A 21,159-nucleotide genomic window follows, 5' to 3' on the forward strand; every position below is an offset into this window, starting at 1 on the left:
ATGGCTCCAGAGGGAGACCCATTCTCAGCATCGCAAGGAGAAGGAGCTCCCAAATGGCCCAAGGACAGACCTTCCTCTTTCCTACTTTTCAACTTTCCTTTTTGCCCTTTCAGCCCTTTTATTGATTCATTTACCATATATTAATGGAGCACGTGCTGTTGTCTGGAACTTGAGGTGCAGGAGCCAGTGGGTTGGCCCTCGGGGAGCGCACCTTACCAAGGATATGTTGATAGATGATTTTGATACTAAGTGGCAGGGGTCACAGTGAGGGAGGTAGAGGGAAATGTGGACCCCTGGAGAAGGAACACCTGACCAACTCTGAGTGGGGAGAACATCAAGGAAGCCTTCCTGGAGGAAGTGACCTCTAAACTGAATTCTGAAAGAAGAATATTCCAGGCAGAGGGGATGCATGCACACCACCCTAAAGAAGAGAAAGATGGGCCGGGAGCAGTGGCTCACGCTTGTGAACTTTGGGAGGCCGAGGCGGGTGGATCATGAGGTCCGGAGTTCGAGACCAACCGGGCCAACACAGTGAAACCCCCGTCTCTTAAAAATACAAAAATTAGCTGGGAGTGGTGGTGGGTACCTGATCCCAGCTGTTCAGGAGGCTGAGGCAGGAGAATTGCTTGAACCCGCAAGGCGGAGGTTGCAGTGAGCCGAGATCCCGCCATTGCACTCCAGCCTGGGTGACAGAGCGAGACTCCATCTCAAAAAAAAAAAAAAAGAAAAAGAAAAAAAGAAAAAAGAAAAAAGAGAAAGATGGTGAATATAGGGAGCCTAGTTCTGCTATTGCGCAAATCTCAACCGCAACTCCCGCTGAGGGCCGTGGTGTGGTTTGTGCAGTAAGATTCCAAAGTGCCTTGGGGCCTCCGGGATGGAAGATTCAGCTGTGGAAAGGGAGGTAATTGTAAGTCACTGTGGTGGCCGGCGACCACCCCTCCACATCCTGGCTCTCACCTGTAACCTTCTGTTGTTGCCTCTCCCCAAGTGCTGTGATTTGGGCTTTCATGCCAGCCTGGCCCGCACCTTCCGGACCTATCTCTCAGCTGAATACAATCTGGAGACTTCTCGCCACGAGGGACTGGATGTCATCGAGAATGCAGTGGACAACCTGGATTCCCGAAGTGACAAGCACACAGTCATGGACATGTGCAATCAAGTCTTCTGCCCTCCACTCAAGTTCGAGTTCCAGCCCCACATGGGGGATGAGGTAGGCTTCCCCTTGGAGCCCGGGCTTGGGGCTGCCTCCCTCTGTTCCCCCATGTGCTCCAGAACATCAGCCCAGGTTGCACATACAGGAAGTTTCTATCCGAGGCCTGGGGTCAAGCTCCTGGTTCATGGGCTTCCCCAGCCGAGGAGTTTACCACTAATACCCTAATCTTACTGTCTCAACTGCCCCCCATGCAGAATTGCAGCACCTTGGCTTCCTTTACAACCCCTCCCAGCTATGTCTAGAAGACTCCAAGGGAGCCCCAGTCTGCACACAGGCTCATGTTCTTCCCCCAGATGGCCAGGTGAGGTCCCTGGGAAGCCTGGGCCTCACTGTAGCCTCACCACAGCCATTCAGGCCGGTGCATTCCACCAGGGCACTCCCTTCCTCCAACACTGCAAGCCTTTGATATGCCAGACAATCGAGTTTCCTTCAGTGCTTGTACTGCTCAGATCCTTGTTACATTCTGAAAAAACAAACAAACAAACAAATGAAAAACAAATGGGAAGAAGGCCCTTGTGACTGGCCCCAACACAGCCCTACTAGTTACCCAAGGCTTACAAAATCCCTTATGCAAATAGTTGCCTGAGCTTATGTGTGTCACTGCTCCCTCTGGGCATTGGGGGAACCCACTCCAACAGTGTCCCTGACCCAGCCAGCGTCTGGGTCCCAGTGAGGCTCAGCTGGGCCATCCGTGGCACCTGCTAGGAGGGGAGGGGCAAGGAGGCATCTGAGAGGATGGCATTTGCTAGACCCTCTGCATGGCTCTGCCCACTTGCTTCTGCAGGGCTGCACTGCTGTGCCTGCCCCATCCCTCTGCCATCAGCTCCAACTCTTTCGATCCATCACCTGGACCTGAAAATGCGGGCCTCATGGTGACCACTGGTGACCATAAACTTTGGGTTGCCCAGTCAGTGGCAAATAACTAATACTATCCAGAGAGCCCTACTGTCCCTTGTGATCCTAGCTGTGATCCTGGAAGGGGTGAGGTGCACATGCCTGCCAGCAGCCTAACCCGCAGGTGATACTAGAGTCCCACATGAAAGGTGGAGGGCGGTGGCTCACGTCTGTAATCTCAGCACTTTGGGAGGCCGAGGCAGGTGGATCACTTGAAGTCAGGAATTCAAGACCAGCCTGGCCAACATGGTGAAACCCTGTCTCTGTTAAAAAAAAAAAAAAATTAGCTGGGCATGGTGGCAGGTGCCTGTAGTCCCAGCTACTTGGGGGGCTGAGGCAGGAGAATCGCTTGAACCTGGGAGGCGGAGGTTGCAGTGAGCCGCAATGGCGCCACTGCATTCCAGCCTGGGTGACAGAGTGAGATCATGTCTCAAACAAACAAAAAAAAGGCGGAGGGAGAACAGCATTTCTCAGGTGCTTCCCCTCCTCCAGCCCTCACCCAGTCAAGTGCTGGGGGATGAAGAGCTCTGAGCTGTGAGAGTGCATTGTCTCACAGCTGCCCTGCTGCAGCATCGTTCTGCGGCACAATGGGAGTGTGCCCTGATTGTTTCCCATTCAGGTTTTTTCCCATTGGCTTCTCTTAGGTGGTTGCTTTCTTGCCACAACTTCTTGCCTTGAAATTAACCAATTAATTTTGCTTAGTAAGATTATGTTAAGGCTCTTTGTAAACCTTCACTTGCTTCCCAAATGTAGATCATGACTGAAAGGCCACACCTGGCAATGGCAAGAGGGCAGACTTTGAGTAGGAAGGCCCTGGTTCTCATCTGGCATTGGTTGCCATGGCCACTTATGAGCTCTGTGACCTTGGGTAGGTCACTCAACCTTTCGGAGCCTGTTTCCTGGACTGTGATTGGGATGTTAATGGTAGCACCCCCACTCCTCTGCCCTAGCTCCACACAGGTGAGGAGGGCACAGGGCAACCACAGATGGTGGCTGTTATTCCTGCAGGTGTGCCAGGTCAGCGCTCAGCAGCCCGTCCAGACAGAACTGCTCATGCGGTATCACCAGCTGCAGTCCAGACTGGCCACCCTCAAGATAGAGAATGAGGAGGTGAGTGAGCCCCTCTGCCCTATAAGGGATTTCCTTTGGAAGGCCTGGCTTGTCCCAAGGAGTCCACTTGTACCACGGAATGCATAAGAAATGATAGTTCCACTTATAAGATGGAATAGTACACAATCATTAAAACCACACACACTAAGAATCATTAATAGCCTGGGGGATGCTTATAAGATGTTAAATTGAAGAAAAACAAAAGGCAGGGGGCTGAGGCAAGAGAATTGCTTGAACCTGGGAGACAGAGGTTACAGTGAGCTGAGATCACGCCACTGCACTCCAGCCTGGATGACAGAGTGAGGCTCCATCTCAAAACAAACAAACAAACAAAACACAAAAGGAAATAGGACTGTATGTTCAGTATTGCCATAACTGCAGTAAACTAAAGCATGTGTATATTCCTAGGCATAGAAAAAAGACTGGAGGGAAATGCTTAAATGTTATTAGTTGCTGTGTTTGGGTTGTGGGGTGATAGGTGCTTTCTGTTTACTTCTTTGTGCTTTCTTCTATTTTCTGCAATGAATTTCTGTTTTATCATTAGAAATAACAGTAGGTATTTTAAATTACACAATGAAATAAACAACCCAGGGCACACTAAATGTGACATGGATTCTGAGCTCCAAGGAGCGGGTCAGTCTTACCAGGCCCAGCCTCCCTCCTCTGCAGCTGTGGGGCATAGGATTCTCAGCAAGTGGGTACAGATGGAAATACCAGTGCAGTGGCTCTATTCTGTGGACTGAAGAGGCCAGATGGGAAACATCCTTTTCCAACCTGGACTCCTCCTCCAAGGAGGATGTCAACAAACTGGAGGCCCCTGGAGAAAGGATACCAGGATGGAGGGAGTGACACTCGAGGTCATGGGCAGGTTTATTCTTGAAAGTGCAGTCACAGTGGGGAGGTGGGAAGACACAGTCCTGATCTTCAAATCTCAAGAGTGCTATCCTGGGCAGAGAGGGCAACTTTGCTTTTCAACTCCACAAAGGACATACCTAGGACAAATGTGAGACAGATTGGAGCTCAGGATGATAGCAAATCAGTGCAGTCCCCAGGGGGAGGTTGTATGGAGACAAATTATATATTTGTTTTTCAAACCTGGAAAGAGACAGGAGATGAACAGAGTGTTTTCTTTATTTATTTATGCCCTATATCTTCCCTCAAAGGATTTTAAATTGTTTACACGGAATAGCATATGGATCATAATGTTAATGGAATTTAAATTGGAAATCAGGGCCAAAGAAAGGAGAATGAAGCCAGTGTTCCTCTGTATGAGCTGCTAACGAGCTTGAATAGACTTAATTTTGAACCTGAGCTTCCTGTCATGCTGCATTAGAAAGAAGAATTGATTCATGTATTCATTCAACAATATTTATTCAAGTATTTATGGAGCGCATATTGTGTACCAAACATTGTTCTAGATAGAGAATAAAGTGAGTGAACACAGCACAACATAGCACCTCCTCTCCGGGAGGGAATATTCTAGTGAGAAAAGACAGATAATACTTAAAACTGTTGACAAAGAGAGTCAAACTCTGTAAAATATTTGAAGAGATTTATTCTGAGCTAAATATGAGTGACCAATGGCCTGTAACATGGCCCTCAGGAGATACTGAAAACATGTACCCAAGGTGGTTGGGCCACAACTTGATTGTATACATTTTAGGAAGATGTAAGGCATCAGTCAATACATGTAAGATGTACTTGGTTTGGTCTGGAAAGGTGGAACAACTGGAAGCAGGGGCTTTCAGGTCATAGGCAGATTCAAAGATTTTCTGATTGGCGATTGGTTGAAACAGTTAAGTTATTGTCTAAAGAAAGGGTTAAGATAAGGGGTTGTGCAGACCAAGGTTTTATCATGGAGATGAAACCTCCAGGTAATAGGCTTCAGAGGATAGACTGTAAACGTTTCTATCAGACTTAAAGAGTCTGTTCTAACAGTAATTCCAAAAAGGAGGAAGGTATAATGAGGTAGGTTTGCCGCCCCCTTCCCATCATGGCCTGAACTAGTTTTTCAGGTTAACATTGGAATGCCGTTGACCGAGAGGAGAGGTCCATTCAGATGGTTGGGGGCTTAGAATTTTATTTTTCATTTACAAAACACAAAAACAAGCCAAGAAATGAATGAGCTTGGAAAATATTAGACAGTAATAGACACTGAGTGAAGATATCGGGTGGGGGCCTGATGTCACCAGGAGGTGACATTTAAGCTGAGGTCTGAGTGACAAGAAATAGGCTTTGAGTGACAATAATTTTATAACAAACATTGGAGGCAGTTTTTCCAGGTACTATTTTTGGAACCAGCCTCCAAAGCAAAGAATCTGCCCTTTAGGCCCAGTTCAGCAAAGGGGTGCTGTAAGGTCAGGGCCTGTGGACCCTGCTCATGCAGGCTTCTGGTGGTCCCATGAAATTCCAGAAGAAAAACTGGAGTCCTAACTGAACAATGTGTGTCTTCCTGGAGTTTTCCTTTTCTTAGCAGCTGTCTTCCTGGAGTTTTCCTTTTCTCAGCTGGGCTTTTGATAGGAGTCCAATAGCAGATACCTGGAGAGTTTGTTCACGAAGAATGGCTGCCCACCATTGTCAGCTTTGTCTCTACCCTTCTCTGAATGAAGAGAACTAGAGCGTGTCTAATGTTGTCTCTATTCAACTGACCACCTTGCATTGGAGGAGCTGGTTTGGAGTTACATAATTAGGCCAAGAGAAGCAAACCTAGAAACCTGGGTTCCTCATTTGTTGCAACATTCCTCAAGGTTCTCTCTGTCAGGAGCCATACATAGAATGTCTTCAAATTGGGCAACCTGGCTTCTCATCCCAGCCAGCTGTGTGATTTTGGGCTGGTGACTAATTTGTGTTTTCCACATTAATACAGTGAGAAGGATTATTTTTGTTCGGCCTATATCCTAGGGATTTTACATGGAAGAAGTAAAGCGACAGTTGGGAAAGGGACTTTAAGGGTCAACAGCAGTATGAAAATACAGGATTTTTGTGAATCTGCTGTGTTTCTCCAGGTTAGGAAAACCCTGGATGCCACCATGCAGACATTACAGGACATGCTGACTGTGGAGGACTTTGATGTCTCCGATGCCTTCCAACACAGTCGATCAACAGAGTCTGTCAAGTCGGCTGCCTCTGAGACCTACATGAGCAAGATCAACATTGCCAAGAGGAGAGCCAACCAGCAGGAAACAGAAATGTTTTATTTTACAGTAAGTGGCATCCTGGGCCCAGAACCACAGTGTCTGTCAACCCACTGGCAGTGACTTTTCAGGAGCAACCCAAGCTACTGAGAACCAGAGAAACCACATGGACCTAAGACTCCACCACCATGCTTTTAAAATTAAGTTGCCTGGCTTGGTTTTCTGAAATGCAGAAAGTGAATTCCCAATGGGTAGCACTGGCATTGATCTTGGGTGATGATTATTGACATTTTCTTGCTCTAGGAAAAAACCGAGACAGTTTTATTCAGTGGGGTGATAAGAAAATGGCTAACAGAGTCAGGTGCAAGTCCCAAGGAACAACCCTAAAATTACGAATATAGATTATCATGTTGAATTGTCTTAAATTTAGGTGTGAGCTTTGGAAAAAAATGCCCTAAAGAATCCAAGCAAATTGCTCTTTAGTTGCTTGCCCTTCATGTAAAATCCCATGTTAATTATCTTCCATTTGGACAGGGGACCTTAAATCTTCCATGGGATGCTTGAGTCTGTTCAGCCATATCCCTGCCCAGAGGCCATCCTGACTCTGCCTGCTTGCTCCCAAGATCAAAAGCTCCCTTTTCCCCCAAACAGCCCTTTTGTTTGCATTGTGCCTGGCTTTTAGTATTATCATGTTTTCCTTTATCTTTGCTATCTTCAAAAATCTACCTCACTGGGATTTCTTGGTTCTCTTCTCTGGGGCCACCCAGAGTGGAGGCTAATTCTACATGACAGTATTTCACATGGTTGCAGGGAACTGGGATTTCATTTCTCCAGGCCAAATGTATCTGATTCTTTCAGTCCTGACTTATAAAGTTTTGTTTTGAGTAGTCTCAGTATCCTAGTGACTCTCTCCTGAACATGTTCCATGTGCTGATGCCTCTTCTAAGGTGAGACTCCAAGCAGTGGTCTGCCCAACACAGAATTGAGCAAAATTGGCTGGGCGTGGTGGCTCACGCCTGTAATCCCAGCTCTTTGGGAGGCCAAGGCGGGCGGATTGCCTGAGTTCAGGAGTTCGAGACCAGCCTGGGCAACATGGTGAAAAGCCGTCTCTACTAAAATACAAAAAATTAGCTGGGTGTGGTAGTGTGTGCCTGTAGTCCCAGCTACTCGGGAGGCTGAAGCAGGAGAATTGCTTGAACCTGGGAAGCGGGGTTTGCAGTGAGCCAAGATTGTGCCACTGCCTCTAGCCTGGGAAACAGAGTGAGACTCTGTCTCAAAGAAAAAAAAAAAAAAGAATTGAGCAAAATGTTCACCCCTTCTATACCAGGTACTATGCTCCTATTCATACGTTCTAAGATCATATTCTTTTATTATTATTTTAAGGCTAAGTTAATATCAGTTATAGCTCTCTTCTCTGCACGATACCATTAAGCAGGCCTCACTCTTCCTAAGGCTTTGTAGGGGATGTCTTGGGCAGGTCTTCTGTTTATCACCAGTTAGTTTTCCTCTTGATGAATTCAATTCATGGTTTTAGTCAACATCCTGATCCAGTTACTCAGCATACATGCTGTCTTCTCAAACCTGTGTTACCTGCAGATTCAGTGAGCATGGCTTCCAAAGTTTAATCAATTTAAAGACTAATGGATATACCAAGGCCAGGGCCAAAGACAGAGTTGTTAAAAATATGCAACTAGGGCCAGGCGCCATGGCTCATGCCTATAATCGTAGCACTTTGGGAGGCCGAGGTAGGAGGATCCCTTTAGCTCAGGAGTTTGAGACCAGCTTGGGCAACATAGGACGACTCCATTTCTACAAAGAAAAAAAAAAAAAAAAAAGGCTAGACATGGTCCATATCTGTGGTCCCAGCTACTCAGGAGGGTGAGGTGGAAGGATTGCTTGAGCCTGGGAGGTTGAGACTGCGGTGAACTGTGATTGCACCACTGCACTCCAGGCTGAGTGACAGAGGGAGGCTGTCTCAAAAAAAAAAAAAAAAAAAAAAAAGAAAGAAAAAAAGAAAAGAAAAGAAAAAAGAAAAGCAATGAGGCTAATATTGATTGGACTGTAGTCATTTAACCCATCACAAACCCACCCAATTTTAACTGAGCTCCATCTTATAACTGGCTTTGTCAAATCCCTGGTCGAAAACCAGTAGTCAACAGACACTGCATTTTCTCCAACACCCTTTGACCCTGTCAAGGAAGAAAACAAAGCAGAGCTTAGCGAAGCAGCCCACGCTGATTGCTGGCATTCGCCACTTCCATGGGGCCTACTGTGTTCACAAAGAGAATTTATGGTTACAACATGCACATGAATATTAATTCACTTTTGCAGTAGAAGCAAAGAAATCTGGGAAACAGAATTCAAGAAAGGGGTTCAGCCTACTCGAAGTTAGGAGGATTCTCCAGTATCTATGACTAAGGGTCATAAGATGTTATAGTTTATTCTTAATATTTAGTTTGTTAGCGTGGTTTCCTAGTATGCCTTTTCATGACTCATTATTTTAGGTCTTTTTAAGGACATCATAATCCTTTAAATACAAACATCAATACAATTTGATGGCATTCTTTATTTTGTGGACATTCGTTATTCTTCAGATGGTTGAAGTTTAAATGAGGCAGACAGAGATGGTTTACAAAGCCCCAGGCTGTAAATTGCACTAACCAGTGGATGACCTGTCAAGGCATGTGTTATGTGTTTGGGACTAGATCTTCAACTTCTTGGGGCAGTGAGACACGGTGAACAGAATATCAGCTTACCCCTCAGCTCTGCTTTTTTGGGGAATTCTTGGATAGGAGATAAAATGAGAGGACATTATTTTTGAAAGCATCTATAGAGAGCCTCTCAGACAGTAGTTACCAAACTGAAGTGTGCATTTGAACCATCTGGGAAGCTTGTTAAAAATGTAGGTTCTCAGCCAGGCATGGTGGCTCATGCCTGTAATCCCAACACTTTGGGAACCGAGGTGGGTAGATCACTTGAGCTCGTGAGCTCGCGACCAGCCTGGGCAACATGGCAAAACCCCATCTCTACAAGAAATACAAAAATTAGCTAGCCATGGTGGTGTGTGGCTGTAGTCCCAGCTACTTGGGAGGCTGAGGTCCCAGCTACTTGGGCTGCTGTGTGCCTGTAGTCCCAGCTACTTGGGAGGATGGCTTGAGCCGGGGAGGCAGAGGTTGCGATGAGCCAAGATTGTGCCACTGCACTGCAGCCTGGGCAATAGAGCCAGACCTTATCTTAAAAAAAAAAAAAAAAAAAGTAGGTTCTCAGACCACCACTCTCCCAAGATGGGCACCTGGAATTGTGAACACTTCTGGGCCTCACTGGTTCCTCCTTCAGTGTCAAATGAGGGGTTAGACTCAAGGTATTCTTGAACAGGAATCTGCGTGTTGACAGTCTCCCCAGCTGGTTACGAGCCCCTGGCGCTCTGCCCCACACTTGGAGAAACACTGAGTCTACTCTCAGTTCACACTGGGGAGAGCATGGAGGCCCAGAAATGCTCAATAATCTGCCGAGGTCACCCAGTGAGTGACCACAGCTCTGAGCTTCTGTTTCCTTCTGGGTAGAACAGGCCTGATGATGTTTTCCCCATTTACCGTCCAAGATTGTGATGAGGCTTAAACATACGTATGTGAAAACTGTCAGGTGCTCTGCAGATACAAAGGGGAGTGACTCTTAATGGCCACTAGGCCAGGTCCTGGGAGCCTAGGACCATGGAAGAGGAGAGAGGACACCACAACCTCCCACCAGCCCGTTCATTCCAGAACATCAAGGTGGTCCAGCATGAGGTGACCCCAGTCGTATTTGTGTATATGTCAGCCCCCACCCCAATGGGTCTTTCTCCCATGGCTGTCAATGGGAAGGTGGTGATCTTAGGGGCCCTCCTCTACAGTTGACTTGGGGGTGTCTGAGCCTCTGCAACTCACTTTTCTCTGCCCCCTTTTTTAGTGTGCTGGCTGGGACAATAGAGTGGGTTTCTCTTTGAGAAACTAGCAGGTAGATTTGGGGCAGTCACATCTACCTCCTTGACTTTATTATCAGAGCTCTTGCAATTATCATGCCCCTTGCTTACAAAACTCCTTCCTGCAGGTCTCCATGTGGCCCCCTTTCCACCTCCTTCAGGCCTTGGCTCAAATGTCCACTTTGCAGTGAGGTCTTCCTGGACTTCTAATCCACTGTTCACATTTTATTTTATTTATTTTATTTATTATTTATTTATTTATATTTTGTAGAGATGGGGTTTCAGTCTGTTGCTCAGAATGGAGTGCAGTGGCATGAACATAGCTCACTGCAGCCTCAACCTCCTGGGCTCAAGTGATTCTCTCACCTTGGCCTCCTGAGTAGCTGGCACTACAGTACACGCCCCCAGGCCTAGCTAGTTTTTTAAACTTATTTTTTTAGAGACTTGGTCTTGCTATGTTGCCCAGGCTGGTCTTGAACTTCTGGCCTCCAGCAATCCTCTCACCTCAGCCTCCTGAGTAGCTGAAATTACAGGTGTGAGTCACCATGCTCAGCTCTGATTTCTTTTTATCCATAGCATTCACCACCACCTGACCGAGTGGTATTTTACTTATCTTTTTTGTTCATTTATTGTCTCCCTTCCCACTCCACCACATAAGCTTCAAGAGGGCAAGGATCCAGTGAAATTTCTCAGCACCTACTCTAAGCCAGTCACAGCTTTAGGCACTGGGGAGCCGGAGATGAGCTGGGTGTGGAGTCCACCCTCCAGCAGCTGGCCGTGCAGCAGAGGCATGCCCAGTGGGGCTCTGGGACTGTACAGGCAGGGGAAGCTGGTACCCGTGTAGAGGTGGCTGAGGCCCAGGCTGAGTTCAGGCAGGTAGGTGTGTTTCTATCCTGGCCTGTTTTCTGTCCTTCAGTGCCGCTCTAAGCTACACTGCACTGGGCCAGGGCCCTGAACTAGGAAGCAGGTTGGGGCTGGGTGTGGCCCTCAGCTGACTTTCCATGGGAACTTGGACAGATCACTTCCTGGTGCAAGCTTCATTTTTCTTATCTGTAAAAAGAAGAAAATCCTATCACCTACTGCAATTTGGGTTATTTTAATGGGAAAGCCTCTCAGGGGACTGCAAGCCCTTCCTCCTTCAAAGCGGGGCCAGATGAAAGGAAGACTTGTTCCGAGGCTCCTCTGACAGATCCGATAAAGCTCTCTGGCCTCGGCTGCACGTGGCCCCTGGGATGGTTCGCATTTTTATTGCTCTTGGCACAGAAGCACAGTGGAGCTTTGATGAGGAAAGAGGCCCTTTGCTTTGTCTCCTTGTGGCCTTTACCTGACAAAGGCAGCTTTCACTGCTCCCATTCTCCCCCGGCTTGCTTTGTGTTCCTAACCCCTGACCTGAAAGGCCTAGAGCCCTCCAAGGGCCTGGCCACGGCATGGCAGCGCTGAAGATCTAGATGGAGGAAAGCAAAGACGCAGATGCAGAGGCCTCTCTGTTCCCTGCACCGGGGTCCCTGCGGGTGACATGATCTCTCTTCGGCTTCCCTGTCCCAGAGGTCAGTTGCAGAGGCATATATCCCATTACTCGGCCTTGCAATCTATAACTTCTTTGTGCCTTGTGTCTTACAGAAATTTAAAGAATATGTGAATGGCAGTAACCTCATCACCAAGCTGCAGGCCAAGCACGATTTACTCAAGCAGACCCTGGGCGAAGGTGAGTGAGGTGGCGGAGGCCCTCTGGGAGGTGCTCTGTTCCCCACTGGGTTTCACTGTGTCCCCCTGATGTGTTGAGCTGCTTAATCTTGAGACAGCAGGCATCTGGCAGAATGAACCTGGACTGACCAGGACTGGGCAGGCTGGGAAAATCACCTTAGTACAGATGCCTTGGGGGTCCAATCTGGCTATAGAAAATAAAGGGCGTGACTTGCTTTTTGATGAATAGAAAGAAAAAGTAAATAAAAAAAGAAAAAGAAAATAGAGGGCAACCACAAGTCTTAGTTTAGGTTGGCAGGGACAGTCCAAGGCAAACTGATAGAGGGGCACCCATCAGGTAGGGAATGGGAATCCAGGGCCTCAGAGGCCGGCACTGACGTTTTTCAGCAGACACTGTTTGCAAGGAATACTACTGGAGTGTCTGGCCAGGGTTCTAGGTCCAGAGAAGGAAAATCCATACATGTAAGTCAGGGTTTGGCCCTTGAGGGACCTGATGACCAGGCGTAAAGCCACTCAATGCCTTCCAGTGGCAGTTGGAATAAAATGCCAGCTGCTGTCATGGCACATGAGGCCTTATAGCACTTAGCTTCTGCCTGCTTCCCTGACCTCGTCGGTCATTCTCCCTTTCCTTACTATGCTGCAGCCACACTGAGCAAATGTCTGCCCTTCAGGACTCACCAAGCTTGTTCCTGCCCCAGGGTCTTTGCATCTGCATGGGTAACCACCACCCAAATCAGGGGATAGAGCTTTTCAATTACACTCAAAAATTCCCTTGCACTCCTTTGCAGTCAACCCTCCATGCTCTACTCTGATCTGATTTCTGTCCCTCCAGATTCGTTTTGTGTGTTCTAGGTAGTAAGAGCGGGGAAACTTTGGGTGCTGATGGAAATAAATGTTCCATATCCTGATTTGAGTTACATGGGGGTAGACATTTGTTAAAAACTCATTGACTAGGGGATAGGAGTGGGGAAGACTTAGTTGCAATGAGCTTTTTCTTCATTCGTTCCCTCTAAATTTTACCCATCCTGACATTTCAGTATCAGGCCGGGGATAAAGGGGGTGTGGAGGAGTGTGGGTACCAAAAAGGGAAGAAAAACAGTGAGAATGGAGGAGAAAGGGAGAAAGTCCAAGAGTGGAGCTCAAGGTGTGGGTGCCATGGGGGCAGCTTCTAAGACTAGCATTAAAGAGGAGGGCCGGCATTTATAGGCACAGGTCAGGGGGCTGTTCCTCATGAGCCAGGTAACAAAAGGTAGGACCATATGAGTTGGTGGCTACTTGCATTTTTGAAATTAGATGCTGAATTTGGAAAACTAATCTTCTTTTAAAAAATAAGATCCTGGGTCTGGTGCAGTGGACTGCCCACGCCTTCTTGGCGCAGAAGCACAGTGGAGCTTTAACGAATAAAGAGGCCCTTTGCTTTGTCTTCCCATCGCCCTTACCTGACAAAGGCAGCTTTCATTGCCGCCATTCCCAACTCAAATGATGATGATGATGATGATGATGATGATGATGATGGTCATCATCATCATCATTATCACCATACTTAGTTTTGGTTGGCATAACTCCTGGTCCATTTGGTCCTCCAAGTTTATTTAGCCTTCAACTACGCCTTGCTCTTAAGATTGCTCTACCAGTCCCTCTTCTGAGTTTTGAGCTGATTAGCAATAAAAAAAAACTCCCGGAAAATGCGTTTTCAGAAGTAGAGGGGCAGCTAAGAAAAAGCCATCTGGAAGAATCTCTGTAATCTGTGTTTCAGTAAGCTGGCTGTGGAAAGGCTCACTGTGCTTCCTTTGACAACTGGATGGCTCTTGATAGACTGGTCAGTTCTAGAGAAGTTTTTTTTTTTTTTTTTGAAGTAAATGTTCTATTTTAAAACAGTTTTAGAGCTACAGAAAAGTTGGGAAGACAGTATAAAGTTTTCATATACTCCATATCTAGTTTCATATACTCCACATCTAGTTAATGTTTATTAACATTTTACATTAGTATACTATATTTGTCAGCATTAATGAATACTGACACATGTTATTAACTGAAGTTAATAAATTACTGCATTACTGAAAAAGATGGAACCTGAATAAATCGAGACCAAATCTCCAGTCATTTTTATATAGCCACTACACGATAAAGATACATATAGATTCTCAGGGCACTGGGTGAAAGGGGAGAATTTGCACTGACCTAAATGATAAATTGGAAATTGTCCACTGGGTGAAGGAAGAAGAGAAAAAATTCAGCAGGCCAAAGAGAGCTCAGAATCTTAGTGAATTCATCCTTCTGAGTGTCAACTGGTGATTCACCTTTTCCTGAGCGTTTTGGTTCTTCTATTCAGTAGAATTCTCTTCTAAGAGTAGGGTAGTGTTACAGCTGCATCAGTGGCCTTTTTATGCCATATGAGGGCTATTTTGTAGTATCATGTCTAGTGCCTCAGTTTCTCTAAAGTACAGTAGCCCTCCTTTACGTGTGGTTTTGCTTTCCATGGTTTCAGTTGCTTGTGGTTATCTGTAGCCTGAAGATATGAAATGGAAAATTCCCAAAATAAACAATTCATAAGTTTTAAATTTCTCGCTGTTCTGAGTAGCATGATGAAATCTTATGCCGTCGTGCTCCATCTTTGCCAGGATGTGACTCCTCCCTCTGTCCTGCATATCCACTCTGGATACAGTACCCGCCCACTGGCCACTTAGTAGCTGCCTTGGTTATCAGATTGAAAAAACAGAGGACATGTGGGATTTGGTACTATCCACAGTTTCAGACATCTACTGGGGGTCTTGGAACATACTCCCCACAGATAAGTGGGGACTGCTGTACTCTTTTGACAGGATAGCTCATGGAAACTACAAGTTAGATGAAACCCAAGGTCTTTGGGGTCCGCTTTACTTAGAAGCGGATTTGAGAACATGATTGACCCCAGACATACAAGTCAAAAAGCTTCCAGGTGCTTGGCAAATGGCATTCCCTGTTACAAAGGATGTCGCTGGCGCTTCTTGGGAGCAAGAGCACACACCTTGGCTATCGCTATGCCATTTTATTGGCCAGAGAATTCTCAGTTTATCATCATCTCTGAGTCTTAGACTTATGACCTTTTTATTGCTGGAGTGTATTCTGTAAGCTCCAGGGTTTACACTCAAGATGCAGTTGGTTTTTCAATTTCTGAAAGCGCCTCAAGCATGAATGAACAGTGTGCTGCCTATAAAAGGGAAGGAGCATAACCTTTTAGGCCAAGATTTAATCACCCATCACAGAGCAAAATGGCCACCAGGCCCAGGCCATCTGACTTTCTAGAAAATGACTGAACCACCAACTATAAAATATATTTTTAAAATCCCAACAGGTTTCAGAAGGTAAAGGATGGGCATTTTTTGATTCCCCACATTTATGAGATATTGAGCCACCCTATTTCTAAAGATGTTGGTTGTGGGATTCTTGAGAGCAGGAATGTGAGTCTGAAGCTGATAGACAATGTATTAGATTCTGTGCCAGAGAAAAGTCTGCCTTGAGTATGTTCTGACATTCCACTCCACATCCTAAAACCTTTGATTTCTACCTGCCCCCATCTGTTCATTCATCTATCCAAGAGCACAGGCATTTTGTTTGGCCAGGCCTGGGGAGATAGTGGTACACAAGAAAGGTAAGGTTCCTGCCCTCATGGAAAAGAGAGACCTCAAATGGTAAACAAACTACTAGGAAAGTGTGATAGTTGAGCTGGGTGTGGTGATGGCCCTGTAGTCCCAGCTACTCAGGAGGCTGAGGCAGGAGAATCACTTGAGGCTAGGCAGTGGAGGCTGCAGTGAGCCAAGATCACGCCACTGCATTCCAGCCTGGGTGACAAAGCAAGTCTCTGTCTCTTAAAAAACAGAGAGGGTGGGGATTATAATTGTGTTAAGTGCCATGAATGAAAATTTTGGGCTGAGATACAGAACAATCATATATGTGTCGGGGAGAGATGAGGGGACCTGCTTTAGGTAGGGTGATCAGAGAGGGTTCCTAGGGGAGTTGCTGTTTCAGCTGAAACTAAAGGATGAGAAGGTGTCAGCCAAGTGAAAAACCAAGGGAAGAGTTTCTGGGGAAGAGGGGACAACATTTGCAAATGCGGGAAATGTGGTGAGTTGGAAGAATTGAGAGAAGGGTATTGTAACTAGACCATGTGGAGTACATAGAAGAGTGGACAGTTTGGGAACCCAGAGAAGGAGGGATCTTTTCCTGGGGATGGAAATGTTTTCAAATTGAATTCTGGTGAGGGTTGCATAACTTTGAATAGTCACTAAAAATCACTGAATGATACACTCCAAATGGGTGAATTTTATGATATATAAATTATACCTCAATTATGCTATTTTTATAAAAGATGGCAGTACATCTTAGTTTGGAATTCTAGGGAAGGGTAAGATCTAGACATAGAGTAGGGAGTCCTTGGTAAGCACTTGCGGCCACTTAGAAAGGACGTGTTGAAAAGGAAAGCAGCCCTGGGTCTGTGTCCTGATGGCACTCCAACATTTCGAGGTTTGAGGTTGGGCAGAATGAGGAGGAGACAGAAAGAGAAACTGAGGAACCTATAGGGCAGGAAGAACACCTGGAAAATGTGGAGTCATGAAAGTGAAGAGGAGAGAGCTTTGTAAGAAGGGAGTGGTGAACTGAGTAGAATGGTGCAGAGGTCAGGTACAATAAGGGCAGAGAAGACCATTGGATTCAGCCTGAAGGAGATCCTTTTTGACCTTAAGTGTTGACCTTGACAAGAGCAGTCTCAGCCCAGGGATGAGGACAGAAGCCTAGCTTCTGGGCAAAAGGGCGAGGAGGGAATAGGAGGGGAGGAAGCAGTAGTGCCTCCAGGCAGCTCCTTCAGGGAATTTTGCTGTAAACAAGAGCAGAGAAATGAGGATGTAGCTGGAAAGAGAAATGGGGTCAACAGAAGGGTTAAAAGCTAGGTCGTGCATATCCAGAACATGTAGATATGCTGCTGGAAATGGTCCAGAAGAGAGGAGATTGGTGATGCTAGGGAGAGGGGAGATACCTGCAGAAACTGAGGCCCCCAGAAGGGCAGAGGGGGTGGAACTAGGGCATAAGGAGAAGGTCTGGGCTTTGTCTGGCAAGTAGGTGGGAGGGCCTAATGGGGGCACGCAGATGGAGAACCCGTATTACTTGATTTTCTTTTCCAGTGAAGGAAATGAGAAGATCTTCAGCTGGGAATGAAAGTGGAGGCAGGGCAGCAGGGTGGAAGAGCACCAGCCTTATGGCTAGTATCTTTCAGTGCCAGGCGTATGACAGGGGCTCAGTCAGTCTTTGTTGCCATTGAACATTGCAGGAGTTTTCGAACTTTGGGAGGCATAGAAGTGATCACCAGGGGTGGTTGTTAAAATGCAGATTTCTGGGTTTTTATCTCAGAGATTCTGATTCAGAAGACCCATGAGAGAGTCAAGAAATCTGCACCTTTAACCAGATCCCCAGATGTTTCTGATGCAAGTAGCCAGAGGGCTGTAGTTTGAGAATCACTGAAAATGTCTGTGAACAATAACGTGTGTGTGAACACAGCCCTACAAATAGGAGGCTTTTAATAAAGAATTAATAAGACGCAGTTCTTTTCAACAGACCATACCTTAGGCATAATTAGATTTCATATTTCATAAATAATTAAGACTCATTGTGTGTTGTTTTTAGAAAAAGACGAAAGTTCTTTGGTTTAAAAAGAAAAGGCAATTAAACATTAATGTATACTTTTCTTTGCAGGGGAAAGAGCAGAATGCGGCACCACCAGGTGAGAGTGGGAGAGTCGTGTTTTCTTTCATCTGCTGCCCGAGGTGGGAGTGGGATGGGGCTGGGGAGGCACTGCTGGGAGCTGGAGAAGCAGGGATGGCTTCTTCACCAATGTCCCCACGGGCTGGTGTGGGTGTGCCTAGGTGAGGCACAGTTGCTGCTTCGCTTCTTCTAGCATTAGACTGACAAAGCCACGCCCCTTCAGGCTGGCAATGGAAGGGGCGCTTTGGGGGCTGCTGTGTGGCAGTGGGGCACCCTCCCTTTGCGCTGGCCATCGGGTGAGACAGTATTGTCTACTCAGAGTGGCTGAGGGCAGCCTGTAGGAGCCAGAGGCTGTGGGGTGGCTGTTGACCTCTCTTCCCACCTGCTACACCATGCTGAGCAAACTGCCCAGCCTTGCTGCGAGGACCAGCCTGGGGTCCCCATGTACCAAGGCTTTGGGTCAGGCTCAGATTGCGCGCAGCTGGGCACACGCATGCGCATAGATGTGCACAGACTCCCCCGCTGTCCACATCCTGGCTTGGACCTCACGGGCACTTGGATGGGCTGACAGAAAGTAACACATGGGCAACTTCTGCTTTCCCTTCAGCTCATTCAACATTCCCTTTTGCGCTTTTCCCTGAGCAGACCAGAGCCAGTGAACACTTTCCACTCAGCAGCTGATAGCTGAGGGGCTGACTTTACTCCCCTTTCAGAAAGCTTAGATCCATAAGTGGCTCTGTCACTGGCCAGGTTGTTTGCTTAGAGCCTATTTCATTTCTGCGTTCCCAGTAAGAGATATTGCACTGCCTAGCTGGAATTCAGCCAGTGGCCCAGAGGCCTGCACTTTTCCATCACATGGCAGTAGAGCGCTACTTTTTGCCTCACTTTCTGGGCCCGGGGACCTGAGGGCATTCTTTTCTTTCCCACAAATGCTTCCCAGTGGCCCCAAATCCTGAGAAACCGTCATGTTTGGCAAGAGCAAAGATGAACTCCCAACTCTCTCCTGCTCCTTGGGAAGGGAGTGGGGCAAAGTCTTGGAAAACTCTAGGGTTTTCAGTTTCCTGGGCTCAGGATGGGGAGACCGAGGGCTCGACAGAAGTTCAGCCCCTACAGCTGTTCCTCTGGGCTCTGGCAATTTGGAAGCATCAGGACGAGTCACACCAGGCGAGGCCCTTCCAGCACATGGGGCGGCAGATGTGCAGGGTCACTTTCGAAGAACCTGTTACAAACCTATTATAATTTTTTTTGTTTTCCTGGCAAGAGAATGTTGTCATAGTCTCAAAACAACAGAAGCCAAATTTTACACCAAATTCTGCAAATAGTGAAACAGATGGGGGATGAATTGAGCTGTCCCTCACTTCCTCCTAATTCCTAGAACTCATGCAGAGAAGTTTGTTCCAGCAGAGTGTGGGAGAGGAGATCTGTAATCAAACCCTTGGCCAGGTCTCAGGGTCCTCCCTCAGCGGAAAGTTGAGGGTTTGTTTTTTTTTGTTTTGTGTTTTAAATAAAGCCCTCTGAAGTCTTCCACACCCGCCTTGACCTAGGGCCTGGGAAATCCAAGCTGAGTTTATCAGACCTCCCACTTAGACACCCTGCATTCAACTGCAGCTACCCTGCATTCAATTGCAGACTTAGCCCTGTGTACTCTGGTTCCTGGTCAAGGTCAAAGTAAACTAAAGTCTTTGTTAGTAAACTAAAAGTCTTCCCTTACCTCCAAAATCATTATCTAACTTGTGGAAATTGTTGCCAACAATGTCTCTGTCCTATGGCTCTCTCTCTATCTTCCATGGACTCCCACACAAGGTGGATATCATTTTTGGATGGTTATTTGAGCACGATCTCCTCAGCCAAGTTGCTGTTGACCTTGTATAGAGGAACTGGTTTTGCATATGGGCTACAGTATGTTATATTTTTCTCACACTTCAGAACCTTATCTTAGAATAGACCAAATCTGTAAAAACCCTGTAATTCAGGATGGCCAGATGTGATAATGCACTTAAATTTAAAAGTGTATTGTAAATGTCGAAGCAAGATGCAAATATAAGGTTTGATTATTGTGATTCAAATGAATGTCTGGCTCCCCTTACCCACGTTGACATGCCCTCGTGGTCTGGATTAGAGATGAAATCACTCGAGATCTTGTTCAAGCAGATGCAACACAGTACACAGCCCATGCATAGCCTCCAAGGGCCCGACTGGCATTGCACTACAGCATTGCCACCATTTGGGATGTTGACCTCCAAGTCCATTAGGTTATCTAGGGGAATTTTCCTCACATCCCTTTAGTTGCAGGATAATTTTGAGGCAATTTCCTGTGTTGCCAACGTGTGTTAATTTTCATCTTGATTAAAAGGCAGAAAGGGGACATTGGTCTCTGGTTTCTCTTTCTTCCTCTCTGTGGCTTTCTCTGTTCCTGTTTTCCCTGCCTCTCTTTCTTTCTTTCTTTCCTTTTTGCTCTGCATCTGAGCAGCAGAAGAGATGGAAGGCTTAGGCTGCCCCACTTTCCTTGGCCGGGCTGCCCCCCTGCTCCCCACTTTGTGCCCCACCCAGCACTTCAGTAAGTCAATATAGATTTGATATTGTGCAAAGTTGGGATAGCTACGTTTCCTTGTCAGAGATTCCAGACAGTGCACAGAACACCACACAAAGAAAGAAATCCCCGTGTGATTCACGCAGTCCTTTGCTTTCTGGATTGGGCAGGAAAAATGGGAAAACATATCTTATTTTCCCTTTATTCCACTTTGTAAAATTTAAGAAAAAACAAAAAACACTTAGGACTTTCTTTTAAGGAAACCCTCCAATTGGGCACCGTAGGTTTTTTGATATTGAGTGTCCAACACTTGCTTTAAGAGTCTGCTCTTCCTGGCCATGAGAATTTAACAGATAATTTAATGTTACTTCTGGATGTTCTATGATATGTTCTATGATACAATCACTTTCATACTCACACTAGAGCCTTGAGAGTAGGAAGAGCTGAATTTTACCACCAACCTCAATCACATTTTATTTGTGTGATCTTAGGCAAGTTTCTTCATCTTTTGTGGGCTCATTGACCTTGTATGTAAAGTGAATTGATATTTTTTCCCAACCTCACAGGGTTGTTGTGAGATTATCATGCAATGTGATAAGGAAATGATCTGGGAATGTTCAAAAACAAACCAAACATTATGAAAACAGGGTGACAATGTTGCTATCATCAAGTTATTTCTAATCCCCAAACTTAAAACCTTTGGCCTTGTGTCACATTTTTGACACTCTCTTTTGCCTTTGGTATTTGAAAATTTAAGAGCAGATCTTGTAAGAAATCCCACCCCCACATACATACGTCCTCAAAAAAATAAGTAATTTTTGAAAAAGAAATGACATGGACTTAGCTAACCAAATTGACATAGATCCAAGATGGGCTTGAAATA

At 46.3% G+C, this 21,159-nt stretch overlaps 1 protein-coding gene across 2 annotated transcripts in view; it reads left to right on the forward strand.

The window, feature by feature from the left end:
* The window catches only part of SRGAP3 (SLIT-ROBO Rho GTPase activating protein 3), a 267,299-nt gene that overhangs the window by 192,835 nt on the left and 53,305 nt on the right, over positions 1–21,159 (forward strand). For both annotated transcript variants that reach the window (XM_025375437.1, XM_025375438.1), the window contains exons 7-11: positions 989–1,210; positions 3,116–3,217; positions 6,223–6,420; positions 11,930–12,014; positions 17,738–17,765. In XM_025375437.1, the coding sequence (XP_025231222.1) occupies positions 989–1,210; positions 3,116–3,217; positions 6,223–6,420; positions 11,930–12,014; positions 17,738–17,765 (635 nt within the window). The remainder of the gene's footprint in view (positions 1–988; positions 1,211–3,115; positions 3,218–6,222; positions 6,421–11,929; positions 12,015–17,737; positions 17,766–21,159) is intronic.

This window comes from Theropithecus gelada, chromosome 2, assembly GCF_003255815.1.
Source record: "Theropithecus gelada isolate Dixy chromosome 2, Tgel_1.0, whole genome shotgun sequence".
In the NCBI taxonomy this organism is placed as follows: domain Eukaryota; kingdom Metazoa; phylum Chordata; class Mammalia; order Primates; family Cercopithecidae; genus Theropithecus; species Theropithecus gelada.